This window comes from Chiloscyllium punctatum, chromosome 3 (genome assembly GCF_047496795.1).
Source record: "Chiloscyllium punctatum isolate Juve2018m chromosome 3, sChiPun1.3, whole genome shotgun sequence".
NCBI classification, from domain to species: domain Eukaryota; kingdom Metazoa; phylum Chordata; class Chondrichthyes; order Orectolobiformes; family Hemiscylliidae; genus Chiloscyllium; species Chiloscyllium punctatum.
The window spans coordinates 76,849,636-76,863,690 of NC_092741.1; the positions used below are offsets into that span (position 1 = coordinate 76,849,636).

Consider the following 14,055-nt stretch of genomic DNA (forward strand, 5'->3'; position numbering starts at 1 on the left):
TTTGGACTTTGCTGCTGCATAGTTATCATTCACATTGGTTGCAACTGACAACAGAATAATCACTGTACAGTTTATTATTTTCAAGTATGTTTCACAACTCCTTTTAGCATACCTGTTCAAACTGATTATTATCTGTAATTAATTGTGAACACTTACTTCATATTTTCCTTTCTTCTCTAATGGCTCTGAGTCCTTTCTGTCTGTTGTAACTTGTTGGCTGGCTTCAACTTCTAGTTCTTCCAGCACCAGGACTGTTTCACAATTATTGTAGCTGTGAGCAGGGAATATATCCGAGCGCATACTGTCACCAAAGTAAACAACCTGTAGGTTAAACAGCACGCGTCATGCTAAGCTCTCTTGAATCAAAGTCCACACCAAAGGCAGAGGTTAAATCATTGAATAAAAATATAAAGCAGAGGAGAAAGCAAATAGACATTTGAGCCCAAACCAAGGAGAGGCAACCACTGATTGTCACTCTGCTTCGATTTTTTCTGCACAAGGGATTGTGCTCTACATTCCTCCCTGGCATTTCTGATTCTTGCTCCTTCAGAAACATGGTGCATTCCTGGCAATCCAACCATTCCCTTCCACAGTAAGATAGTCAGGGGAAGTTAAACCAAGCCTCCTTTTCTTTTAGAGTTTTAGATGCTGTATTCTGTTAAGTATAAATGTTCCAAGAAAGCATGTTTCCAATTATCCATTATCCTATAGCTGACATTTCTTTGCATCGTGTGAAGATCTAATTAACCAACCCCATCCTGACAGTCATCACTAAATCCCAAAAACATTCTCCTGTGTCTCTTCCTCAACTAAATTGCTCAATTACCACATTTTTGTCATTTGTTTGTCATAGTGATTATATTCACAAGCAGCTGCCAATGGACTTTTAACAGAAACAAGTTTATTATAAAATTATTATAAAATTAAAAAAACACAAGCAGTGTTATACAATGTAAGGACTATTTGAAACAAACCCATACAAATACCAGAAAGAGATACAACAATCCTTTCACTCTCAGCAATGACCTCACAGGCTTCATTTGCCAAAATCTGGTATCAAACAGAGGCAAGATGGAGGGCAAAAGAGGGATTTCACCTGCCATAAAGACATAACGTGCTCTTGACCCAGATCCCTCCCAACACACATCTTCCAGTGACTCCCACCTCATGTAACCTGAAAGCCAGACGTCACAAAATTGGATCCTGAAGGTATGGCCTCTAGAGATGACCTCTTGGACCCAGAAATGACTGGCCTCTGATTGGCTGTCATCTCTGGCAGGGTGGGACTTCACTGTTGAGACTCATGATTTGCCAAGACACTCTTAACTGGCCGATTTGAGCTGGACCCGTCAAGCTCTTTCACTAGTATGGGCATGGACTTAGTTGCATGCGAAGACATCCACCCTCATACTTATTGCACAGAGTGCTAAATCTTGGTTTCCACTATTTGGCCTATTAATAAGGCAGTAAAGCCAAACACCCAAGATTCTATTGTTAGATACTGGACATAACATCTATCACTCAGCCCATGAAGCAATGGCACAGACATGAGCTGGTCAATCTCTCATTTGAAATACACAACTGATTTTTTTAAAATTCTGATTGTAGTTAGACAGAAGTCATGTAATAAAACTCTTTAAATATGTTCTGAGCACATGGGCTTTGGCACGATGTCACTAAATAATGCGGTAATATCACTGGTCTAGTAACCCAGAGCCCCAGGCCAATGTTCTGGGGACTACCAACGGATCAGAACTAAACTTGGAAGTACTGCCACAATCAGTCATGAATGGTGGTGGACAATTAAACAACTCACTGGAGGAGGAGGCTTCATAAATATCCCCATCCTCAACAATGGGAAAGCACAGCATATCAGTCAGTGCAAAACAAAAACCAAGATGCCTCTATCTTCAGATGTGGCAAGTGGATGATTCACCTTGGCCTCTTCCAAAAACTACTCTTCAAGCAGATTGATTCACTCCACATGATACCAAAAGATGACTGGAAGTGCTGGATAGTATAAAGGTGAAAACATGATTGGTCATAACATAAAGAACATAATTGAATGAATAAAAGGTTAATCAGGGGAAAGAACCTATGAGAGGAAGCTAGCTAGCAACATTCATACAGATAGGAGTTTTTACAGATATCAAAAAAAGAGCAAGTAAAGTTAGTTTCCTCTCAATAGTTGAGAATGGGGAGTTGATAATAGATAATAATGAGACAGCAGATGAAATGAATAATTATTTGCTTTTGTCTTCACAATAAAGGATATAAAGACCATTCCAGTAAATCAGAAGGTGGGAAGGAGAGAAGAACGTGGTGAAAGTACAATCACTAGAGAAGCACTGGAGAAAGCTGTGGGCTGACAATTCTCCAGGTCTTGATGGGATTTCATCCTAACATCTTAAAAGAGGTCACGAATGAGGTAGTGGATGCACTGGTGTCAGTTTTTAAACATTTCCTAGATTCTGGTACAGTAAAAGGATATTTTAATTTGACACTGACAGTGTTTCAGGAAAGCATTTACCTGCTGCTCGGCATTTTATGTGCTATTCAAAATGGTTTTAATATTTGCCAGTATATTGGAAATAAATGGAAAAACATAACAGAATAACCAGGGACCTAGATTGTACAAAGTGGCAACGCAGTCTGTGACAATCCTGGAATCCACACTACAACAGACAAATCCCTCAGCACATACTGCCAGGAGGTTTGGCACACCAGTAAACAAGAGCTTCTTATAATAGTTAGTAGCAACAAAACACAACACATCCTATTGAAAACAACGATATTACATTCCTGCACTAGGTATGTTTTCATGTGGAGGATGAATGTAAAATTACTGTCCAGCCTGCCACCTTTCTTGCCAATTATTGAGCATGTCTCCAACATCTGCAGGTGTCAAAATTGGCAACCTTTCCCTGTATATGAATAAACAGTAAATGGGCAATTGTATTTCTTATAGGCAAGAATGGGCTGTGTGCTTTGAAAAGTGTCCTGCAATTAGAAACTTCAGCCCACCTATTGTGCACTTAGCTGTGGGCTCAGCTTCCAATGGATGAGTTGGTTTTCATCTGGACCTGGCCAGTGTTATTTCTGTACCAACAACAATTTGTATTTAAGTAGCATATTTAAATTAAGAAAATGTCCCACAGTGCTTCTTAGAAATGTAGCCCGACTAAAACTTAGTAAAGTCAAAGGAGGAGATACTGGGGCACATATCAAGGAAGTGTTTTTGTCATTTGGCAGGACAGAACTTGAGTATTACTGAAGAGAATATACATTTTGTCAAAGGAGCAATTCAAATACATGTTGTTTCTGTTTGTAGAGAGCAAGACCCTGTGTGTTAATATTTGTAGTTTCCAGCATAAGCAAGTGTGCCACATTGCAAGTACAGCTAACATTGGTAGTCAGCATAATTCCTCACGCACTCAGGAATATCCAGGCCATTCCGCCCAATTGCAGAACCACTTCTAATGTTGGGCACTGTGTTGCAGGTTTTGCATATGCTGATCGGACATGGTTGGACACTTTGTTTGATAATCTTGAGTGTGCAAAGTAATATTTCAGACCATCAGACAGGCTTGCAGTGTAACACAGTGCCTGTTCCATCTCAACAAAATAAGTGATAGCTATTTGCTGGTTCATCCCTCAGGGCAATGCCCTAAACATCAGAGTCAAGAAGCCTGATTTCAAATGCAAACAAATCCTGGCTATTAACTGTCAATCATCAATAATTGGTGTACTCTCCACAGCAATGCCTCCACCAATCAGGGTCCACAAGCCAACCAGTCAGCACTTGTCTCTCATGCAGTATATTGGTTTATCTGTTAAAGTGGTATTCTTGCATATTGTCCTGATGAGCCCAAGATGTAAAATTTTGATTGTTTTATCTCAGAAATACTCAAGAAATGCTTTTGTTACAGGATATAATGAAAATAAACATTCTTCCTTGCGAGTGGTGTTATCACAATCTATGGGTACACAAAATCACTTTACCCTGATGAAATACATGCAGGTTAGGTGAATTGGTTGAGCTAAATTGCCCGTAGTGTTAGATGACAGGGTAAATGTAGGAGAATGGGGTCTGAGTGAGTTGCGGGTCGGTGTGGACTTGTTGGGCTGAAGGACCTGTTTCCACACTGTATCTAATCTAAAGAAATTTATATTTTTGATTCATAGTATGACAAAACTAAGCACTATACTAAGTGTATACTAACTGAAACATGTTTTGCTACTTATATCTTTTATTGGCACAGTGACACACTCCCACTTCATAGTCAGTAGGTGTGGGTTCTGGCAACACACACAATACATTTGAACACACAATCTCGGATGAGACATTAAACTAAAATCTTCTAAGCCTTTCAGTTGGACTGAAAAATATGGTACTATTCAAGAAAATGCAGGACAGTTCTTTCAATATCATTTTGTCCTTCACCAACACAAACATATGATTGACTGCTAGGTTTACAATATTACAACAGTGTAAACCATGCCGGGAAGCAGTTTAGGACAACCTGAGATTATGAAAATGACCAAATATAAATACCACAAGTACAAAATGCTAAAAACTTCTTAAAAGGTTCTTGAATGGATTGCAATGGAACAGCTCTAATTTTCTTACAGGTTTTCTTCATATTTATTTTTCATCAAATGAGTCAGCATCCCAACTATAATTGTACATTGGACACTTGGGTACGAGACAGTTGATCGGGTTAGGGGGAGGGGGTGGAATTGTAAGGCAATGTAAATCAGTGAGTGGGTTTGGGAGACTGGCCTGCAGGTTAGGGAGCTTGAAGAGCCAAGGAAGAGTTATGTAGGAATAGAAAGTGGTGTGTGGAAGTGTTCCTCTTCTTCTTAGACCACAAGAAGTGCTGTAAAAGCAATTTACTGTACTTTGAAACAACATCTACAAACAGACTGTAAGGCCACATGCCCTGTGCTGCACAGGCTTCAAACTTCTCATGGAGGTCCAGCACATCACCTCTGAGGTCCCAGTGCACTTCAGAGGTCCAAACTCATCCACTGAACCCTATCTGTAAATGTGCTGAACTCAGTCACTAGGTCATCAGCCCCATGTCTTCCTAATTTTCAATTGTACTACATCCAATAGCTAAAAGACTGTTACAATATTCCTTCTCAACAATCATTCCCTGATTTGGCATCTGTGACTGAAGCTTATAACGTGAGTCTCAAGCCTTCGCTAAGTATAAACAGGATAAAATACAAAGTTACCAAAACTTTATTACCCCAAAGGGTAACACTGATGCAACAAATACAGCCGACATCAGCCACAAATGCTGAAGGCAATTTTTGGGACATGCTCCGGCAGTGAATCTGATTGACCCAGATTTTCCAATGGTCAGTTATTTATGTGGCGTAGATGGGATTGGTGCTTGGGACCCTGCAGAATTGCTGATATAGCAGACTCTGGGGGAAGTTCCCATGGAATTGAAGATTTCACTGGGCAATTTCCCTTTCCCTGGAACCCTCCAAAAGCACCGTTTAAATCAGCGCCCTACTGCCTACGCATCTAGTATCCTACCTTCCAGCTTAACTTAGGTATTAACCCGTTCACGGGAATTGTTGAAGTAACTGTATGCGATATTGGAACTCCAAATCGTAGAATATGTCAAAAAGGGTGTAGGAGTCAAGGGCTTCCCTTGATGATCCCGCATTGAGAAGGACTCAATGTGGGCGGCACGGTGGCACAGTGGTTAGCACTGGTGCCTCACAGCGCCAGAGACCTGGGTTCAATTCCTGCCTCAGGCAACTGACTGTGTGGAGTTTGCACATTCTCCCCGTGTCTGCGTGGGTTTCCTCCGGGTGCTCCAGTTTCCTCTCACAGTCCAAAAGATGTGCAGGTCAGGTGAATTGGCCATGGTAAATTGCCCCTAGTGTTAGGTAAGGGGTTGATGTAGGGGTATGGGTGGGTTGCGCTTCGGCAGGGCGGTGTGGACTTGTTGGGCCGAAGGGCCTGTTTCCACACTGTAAGTAATCTAATCTAATCTAATCTAAACTTGTAACATTTAAAGCATGACTCCACATTTCTGAAAGAGCTCCGATAGGTTTCACCTGTCAGAAACGCAGAGATCTTTCTTAACATAAAAACAGAAGAGCAGAGTGGCAATCTGTATGTGACTATTGTGCCTCAGAAAGTGTGGCACAAACTCTACATACAGCTGACTGACTGGGATCATTCCACACAGGCTGTTGCACCTGGAATCTTCCGGCCCATATGGTTCAAATAGCTCACTTGGATAAATCATTGGGGAAGTTGTTGAATAAAATAAATATGTGGTTGGCCCCAGGAAACATTCTTTTTATCCCTAGATAGAATGAGAAACACTTAATGCAAATGTTCTTTAAAATTTAGGGAATTGGTACTTTCCAAGTGCTTTCTTAGTTAGTGGTCCCTGCTGTCATCAGAAAAGTACTGGAATCATTTATAAAGACAGGCTTTACAAACCACTTAAAAAAGTGTGACATGATGAAAATATGTCAAAATAGTTAAAAGGAAGAAAAATACTTTCGACAAATTGATTCAAGTATTTGAGGATGTAACTAGTAAGGTAGATAGAGGGGAACAAGTAGGTATTGGATATTTTGGATTTCCAAAAGGCATGATTCAAGTTGTCACATGAAACAGTAATGATCAAACGACCATGAAATAGAGGGTGAGTATTAGAAAATAGGTTAATGGATAGGAAACAAAGAAAATCAGACATTTTCAAGCTGGCATCTATGGCTAGTTCAGTATTTCAAGAATTAGTACTTGGGCCTCAGCTACTTGTAATTTATATTAATGATTGAGACAAAGAGACAAAGAGTAATACATCCAAATTTTGTATCAGTTCGAAACTCGGTGGGACTGCAATTATGAGGAAATTAATTTATTGTATCCGTTGCTCCCGATGCGGTCTCCCCTACATTGGGGAGACTGGGCGCCTCCTAGCAGAGCGCTTTAGGGAACATCTCTGGGACACCCGCACCAATCAACCACACCGCCCCGTGGCCCAACATTTCAACTCCCCCTCCCACTCTGCCGAGGACATGGAGGTCCTGGGCCTCCTTCACCGCCGCTCCCTCACCACCAGGCGCCTGGAGGAAGAACGCCTCATCTTCCGCCTCGGAACACTTCAACCCCAGGGCATCAATGTGGACTTCAACAGTTTCCTCATTTCCCCTTCCCCCACCTCACCCTAGTTCTAAACTTCCAGCTCAGCACTGTCTCCTTGACTTGTCTGGACTTGTCCTACCTGCCTATCTCCTTTTCCACCTATCCACTCCACCCTCTCCTCCCTGACCTATCACCTTCATCCCCTCCCCCACTCACCCATTGTACTCTATGCTACTTTCTCCCCACCCCCACCCTCCTCTAGCTTATCTCTCCACGCTTCAGGCTCACTGCCTTTATTCCTGATGAAGGGCTTTTGCCCGAAACGTCGATTTCGAAGCTACTTGGATGCTGCCTGAACTACTGTGCTCTTTCAGCACCACTAATCCAGAATCTGGTTTCCAGCATCTGCAGTCATTGTTTTTACCCAGAACAGACCATAGACAGATTAAGTGAGTAATCTAATGTAATTAACAGAATAATAAATTTGTGTGTGGCAAGACTAACAAATAGAAATGTTGCAATTTTCAAGATAGATGCTTTAGTGATGTTGGTTGAGGGGTGTAGGCCAGGATATGAAAGAAAAAGCCTCCACAAAGGACAAACTTACGTAAAGCCTGGGGGAAAACACAGAAAAAATATTTTTGGAACAGATAGCATCAATTATGAATAGGATTTATTCATGATAGTGGGGTGTTTTTATTAATGATTTATTACATGTAGGTTGAGACAGTTTTATTTATGAGGGCGAGATCTGGCTAATTACTTTAACTTGCTTGCAGGAGGCTGAGAGTGACTACAGATGGAGGATTTGGTTAATGTGAAGATGGGACTGGGGAATACATACTTGACCTCATTCTCACTCACCTGACTGCTGCAGGTGGGTCTGTCCTTGACAGTATTAGTGGCAGTGATCACACCAGTCTTTGTGGAGACAAAGTCCTGTCTTCAAATTAAACAGAACACCATCTATGGTTGCTCTGTGCCTCCTGCAAGCAAGTTAAAGTACAAAGACAAGAGACACTGAGAAGCGGCAAGTCCTCGCAAGTGAAAAGAATTCTCTCAGTGACCTTTGCAGACAAGTACCAGTGAACTACATTTTCATTTTTCCCTCTACCCTTAACACCGATCATTTTGTGCCTATCTGCATGGGTGTGTAGAGGGAGCTTTGTAAGGGGTGAGAGTTTTAACCTGCAGAATTATATGTTGACAGTTCACCATTCACGATTGGATGTGGCAGGACTACACAGTTTAGATCTGATCCGTGGTTGTAGAATTGCTTAGCTCTATCAACTGCTATTTCTACTGTTTGGTATGCAAGTAGTCCTGTTTAGTCCAGGTTGACACCTCATTTGTAGGTATGCCTGGTGCTGCTCTTGGCATGCCCTCTCGCACTCTCCATTGAACCAGGACTCATCCACTTGTGTGATGGTAATGGTTGAGTGGGGGATATGCTGGGCCATGAAGTCACAGATTGTGTTGGAGTACAGTTCTGCTGTTGTTGATGGCCCAGAGCATGTCATAGATACCCAGACTTGAGTTGTTAGATCTATTACTAGGCCATTGCCTCCCCATTTAATAGAAAGGATGTGATTACTTTCACAAGAGCCCAAGATAAGATTGAGACTTGGAACATCATACAAGCTACTGAGATGGCATAGATGATGATCAATATTGATTCCAATTTCCAAGTTGCTGAGTATTAGAGAGTTCAGGGCTAAGACAACATTGTCTCCTAGTCTTATTCTTTCTATCATTATTGAAATTGTTTGGATGTGATGAAAGTTCAGCTCTAAATGAACTGAAAATCAAACTCAAGGCCGGGGGTGATGTGCAGCATGTGTAGATCTTAGTCACTTTCTCTCTGGTCAAGCTACCAGGAGCATTGCTGATCCTAATTGCAGCTGTCGAAGGGCAAGTTATTAAATAATATATACTCAGACAGAGTCAGTATGGGTTAAATTAAAAATAATATGAGCTCTGTTAGTGTTTTGTAAGTCCATTATGAACTACTTTATATAATTGGATAGAAATCGAGGATGAGATTTTTGGCATTTTGAATTAAAATTATGTGGGAGGGAGAAGGTATGCAGCGCTCCATGTAGCTCTGGGTAATGAAGCTGATGTGAAGGAAATTGGCTCTTGTACACGTTATAAACAGTGCAAATGAGGTACAGTCACATACTAGATGTCAGTAGTATAGGAAGGCATCTAGCCCAGATTAATTAGAACAAGGACTCAAAGAGTCCCTATGCATTCTGGCAGTAGGTGTGACCTTTTTCTTAGTTAAGTTCCAGAATTTTCTGTTTCTCGTGTCAATTATTATCAACATCTTTCCAATAATCACTGAAGTGTCGAATAGGGATAAACAGCTTCATGGAATACCACGTATGAATAACCTCTCACTGACGATTAGATATTCCTGTTGTTGGATTTGGTCTGAAAGTGGGACAGCTTGGAGGAGAGAAACTGTAAGTAATGACGATGGGGAAGTCAGCCAGATTGTTTGACAATTAGGCAGGTTGCTGGCAGACATTACACCAAAATTAGGACCCAGGACCAGCAGCCAGGAGTTGCCAGTCAATCAGAGGCTACAGACCATGAGAGTACCATGGCACAGGCCTACTCCTGCTGCTGGTATAACAACCCTAGACTCGCAAGAGGAGAGTCACCCATGGAAAATGTTAGAAGTCTTTGGTTAAAAAAATCATACAACACCAGGTTTTTTTGATGATTAGATTACTTAGATTAGATTAGATTAGATTACTTACAGTGTGGAAACAGGCCCTTCGGCCCAACAAGTCCACACCGCCCCGCCGAAGCGCAACCCACCCATACCCCTATGTCTACCCCTTACCTACACTACGGACAATTTAGCATGGCCAATTCACCTGACCTGCACATCTTTGGACTGTGGGAGGAAACCGGAGCACCCGGAGGAAACCCACGCAGACACGGGGAGAATGTGCAAACTCCACACAGTCAGTCGCCTGAGGCGGGAATTGAACCCAGGTCTCTGGCGCTGTGAGGCAGCAGTGCTAACCACTGTGCCACCGTGCTGCCCATGTAGTCTGACAGGTTTAATTGGAAGCACTAGCTTTCGGAGCGTGGCTCCTTCATCAGGTGGTTGTGGAGGACACAATTGTAAGACACAGAATTTATAGCAAAAATTTACAGTGTGATGTAATTGAAATTATACATTGAAAAATACCTTGATTGTTTGGTGAATCTCTCATCTATTGGAATGACCATGATGGCTCCATTTCTTTCATATGTAAATCACAAAACATTTTTTAAAAGTTACATTCTCAGGTTAACTGTAACAATTGGTGTTAGCCAAATAAGATGTTAGCTCGCTGTGTTCCCTGTCTGTGCCATAATGTTTAGACTGATTCTAATCTAAAAAGTGAGTTAACAGAGTCTTTTACATGGATTCATGCAGTTTTTTCAGCAAAGTACAATGTAACTCTGCAAGTACAAATTCACCCCACAAACGTATATGCGTATGTGTACATGTGGGTTTGTGTGTGTGTGTGTCTGTCTGGGATGGGGGTTGTGACTGAGAGAAAGTGTATATATGTGTATATGTGAGTGTAAAGTGTCTAAGTCTGTGAAAGGATGCATGTGTGTGTGAAAATGTGTGTGTCTGAAGGAGTGTGCTTGTGTCTGGGGTAGGGGGTTGTGAGTGTCTGTGAGACAGAGTGTATATGTGTGTTTGTGTGCGAGTGTAAAGTGGTCTAAGTCTGTGAGAGGATACATGTGAGAGTGTAGGAGCGTGTGTGAGTCTGTGTGCGTGTCTGTATATACATGTGTCTGTGTGTATGTGTGTGTGTAGGAGTGCCTGTGTATCTGTGTCTGTGTATGTGTATAGTGCAATGGTGGTCACCTGTTGTGTGAAATGAAGCCAAGGTCCCAGTTGAAGCCCTCCCTATGGGTACAGAACTTAGATATCAGCCTCTGCTGTAACCTGGTGTTGTGTAATTTTTAAACTTTGTACACCCCAGTCCAACACCGGCATCTCCAAATCAAGAAGTCTTTGGGGCTATGATCTCGTTGAGTGGAGATCATGGCAAGGGACTGTCAGAAGGAAAGGTTGGATCTCAGGGTGGCCTCCTCAGCATTTTGGTCTCATCTCATTGGTTCACCAGTTGGTTAAAGTGAGGACTGCAGATGCTGGAGATCAGAGCTGAAAATGTGTTGCTGGAAAAGCGCAGCAGGTCAGGCAGCATCCAAGGAGCAGAAGAATTGATGTTTCGGGCACGAGCCCTTCTTCAGGAATGAGGAAAGTGTGTCCAGCAGGCTAAGATAAAAGGTAGGGAGGAGGGACTTGGGAGAGGGGCGTTGGAAATGTGACAGGTGAAAGGAGGTTAAGGTGAGGGAGATAGGCCGGACTCCCACTCCAGTCTATCTAGTAATGAAGCAGCTTATGACAACCTGTGAATGCCATAGCAGAAACTGTTGTTCCACACAGACTCAGATGCACAGGTCTTGAGATAGCAGCTTGTTAGCTGGGGAGAAGGTAAACCCTGGGATTAGAAAAGGCTATGATCGCTGAAAGGGGAGAAGTCTGGGTGGCAGAGATCCACATCATTCACATAGTGCCCAGAGCTGCATTCTGCTTTTGCTGAGCACCACAGGTATAACAAGCATCAACCTTATCAGGCCTCTTCTTATGTCCAAATGCTATTATGGTTCTATCCAAGTAGATTTGCAAGAATTCAAAGACTCTTGGTCTGAATAAGATGGAATATCAATGAAATCTCTAGATACAATATGCTGATGGATAGAAAGCAAGCTGAAATAACAACGCTGTATTTAACTCCACTTGGGAGGTAGAATTCCCCTCTTGAGTAGCAGCACCACTGTTCAGGCTTCCATCATTAATTATTTAGGAATCACTATTGACTAGTAAGATGAACCAGACCAGTTTAACACTACAGCTATGAGAATATATGATGGATACTCTGAGATGAGTCGCTCATCACCCGATCCTTCAAAGCCTCCTCACTATTTACAAGCTTAAATCAAAATATGACAGAATTAACAACACTTACATAAATGGACAAAGCCACAAACCTCAACACCTTTCAATTGAAAACTCTTTCTTCCATCAGAATCAGCGTCCCTTCTTCATAGGTGCACCTGAGGTTCACTAACTGTTGTATTCATCTTAGCAACTCACCAAAATTATATCAACAGCACCCCACTCTTGTGACTTCTCCCAAAAGCAGCAATGCTGTAGGAATGCCAAGTTCAAAGATACCCTTCAAGTCATACCCAATCCTGAAATTCTCTCCTAATACCACTGAAAAAACCCAATCACTGTCAGGATGTTTGTGGTTTAAGGAGAAGACCCATGTTTTTCAGGACAGCTAGGACTAAGCAATTTTAACTGAAGAACAAACATATATCTATTAGCTGTGGATAGATGCTGCAATGCCAGTGCACAAAATCACTCATTGTATCATGCAGTCTGATTCATACGGTTGCAATAGGAACTTCTGGCTGGATTGTAAACCTTGTTTACAACAAATTGAAGTTTACACAGCAATTAAAACCTTTGATAATATTATTTATTTAACGCATGTCAAAACTCAATCTGACCAGGCATTGTCCCAAAAACATCACCCACTAAAGTGGTCAAGTTAAATTTGAGATAAACAAATATTGCTTTATAGATGATGATTATAACCAAGACAAATATTCAGTGTAAGTACTGATAACAGTCATTACCTTGAGGCATAGCACAGCTAAAAATGAATTAATTAATCATGACAATGAACCACGGGTACAAGTCTTTCCCCTATAATTACCTTGTCCACCACCCAAATAACAAATGATTACTTTATTGTTATTGGAGCAACCCAACAATCGGTAGAAGTAACCTGTGTCAGATTAGATTTAGATGGGATCAGGTACCCAAACCAGTGCTGGAATCCTCTGATGATTTAACAACAGTTGATGCTTTCAATTGCTGCTTTCATTAAATTTGCCTGCATAGAGCAGGTTTGGGCATTTTAAATAGGTCAGCAAGCAATAGAAATTAAAATTGACTTGTACATCTCTTTTAAAACTGCTTGAAGACACAACGCCAAATTATTTATAAGTAACCACAAATATGTCAGAATAAGTAGGATAGAACAAAAATTAAAATAAATTCATGCATTTGATGACAGATATTGAGAGTTAGCAGAACTGTAAATCATATTACAATAATATCCAGGTTTTTTCACCGTTTTTAACAGTTTTAGGGCAAATCTACAATAAGGAAGAGCCAACTTCTATTCTTTCTAAATACCTTTTAGTTTTATCTCCTGTGAGTAATATCTTGGAAATGGTTAAAGAAAATCTGGGAGTAAAAGTGGTTGCAGTGAATATTTTACTGTTATTAGTCTAATTCAGTTGTTATATACTCAGCGTACCTTTGGGTCTGATTTTCCAGTTATCTTTTTCAGTAGGTCATTAAGATGGCTCCAGTTACCTTGTGAGTACCAGCCAGGTTGTTCTAATGAGGGAAGTGGCTCCCTTTCCTCATCGTTAACTGCGAATAAATTAGAAGAGTTTATCAAAAATATTAATATTTTACTGATTTATTTTAATAATAGACATATATGTTACTGAAATAGAGTGACTTTTGTTTTTTTATATTCCATCCCCATTTACTGTTTCACTGAATACAGAATTTCCAATGCAGACAAATAGCTTTCTGTACCAGATTCTGACCTCTTCCTGTAGTGTTTCCTCAACTGCAGCGTTCTGCCCTTTTTAGTAACTGACATAAATGGGTAAATTGACGACCTTTTCTGAAGCTTTTGACCTGGGAACACTTAGCAACCTGCAACCCATTGACGATCAGACCGTAGCCAGCACCAAACACAGTTTCCCCTTATTTCCTTTTCCAGAATTCTGAAGGGGCCATTTCCTGTGTCACA

General features: G+C 41.2%; 1 protein-coding gene across 2 annotated transcripts in view; it reads right to left on the minus strand.

The window, feature by feature from the left end:
• nt5dc1 (5'-nucleotidase domain containing 1) overlaps positions 1-14,055 on the minus strand; it is a 554,582-nt gene that overhangs the window by 53,089 nt on the left and 487,438 nt on the right. For both annotated transcript variants that reach the window (XM_072555633.1, XM_072555641.1), the window contains exons 9-10: positions 13,546-13,664; positions 157-321 (exon numbers count right to left, since the gene is read on the minus strand). In XM_072555633.1, coding sequence (XP_072411734.1) covers positions 157-321; positions 13,546-13,664 — 284 coding nt within the window. The remainder of the gene's footprint in view (positions 1-156; positions 322-13,545; positions 13,665-14,055) is intronic.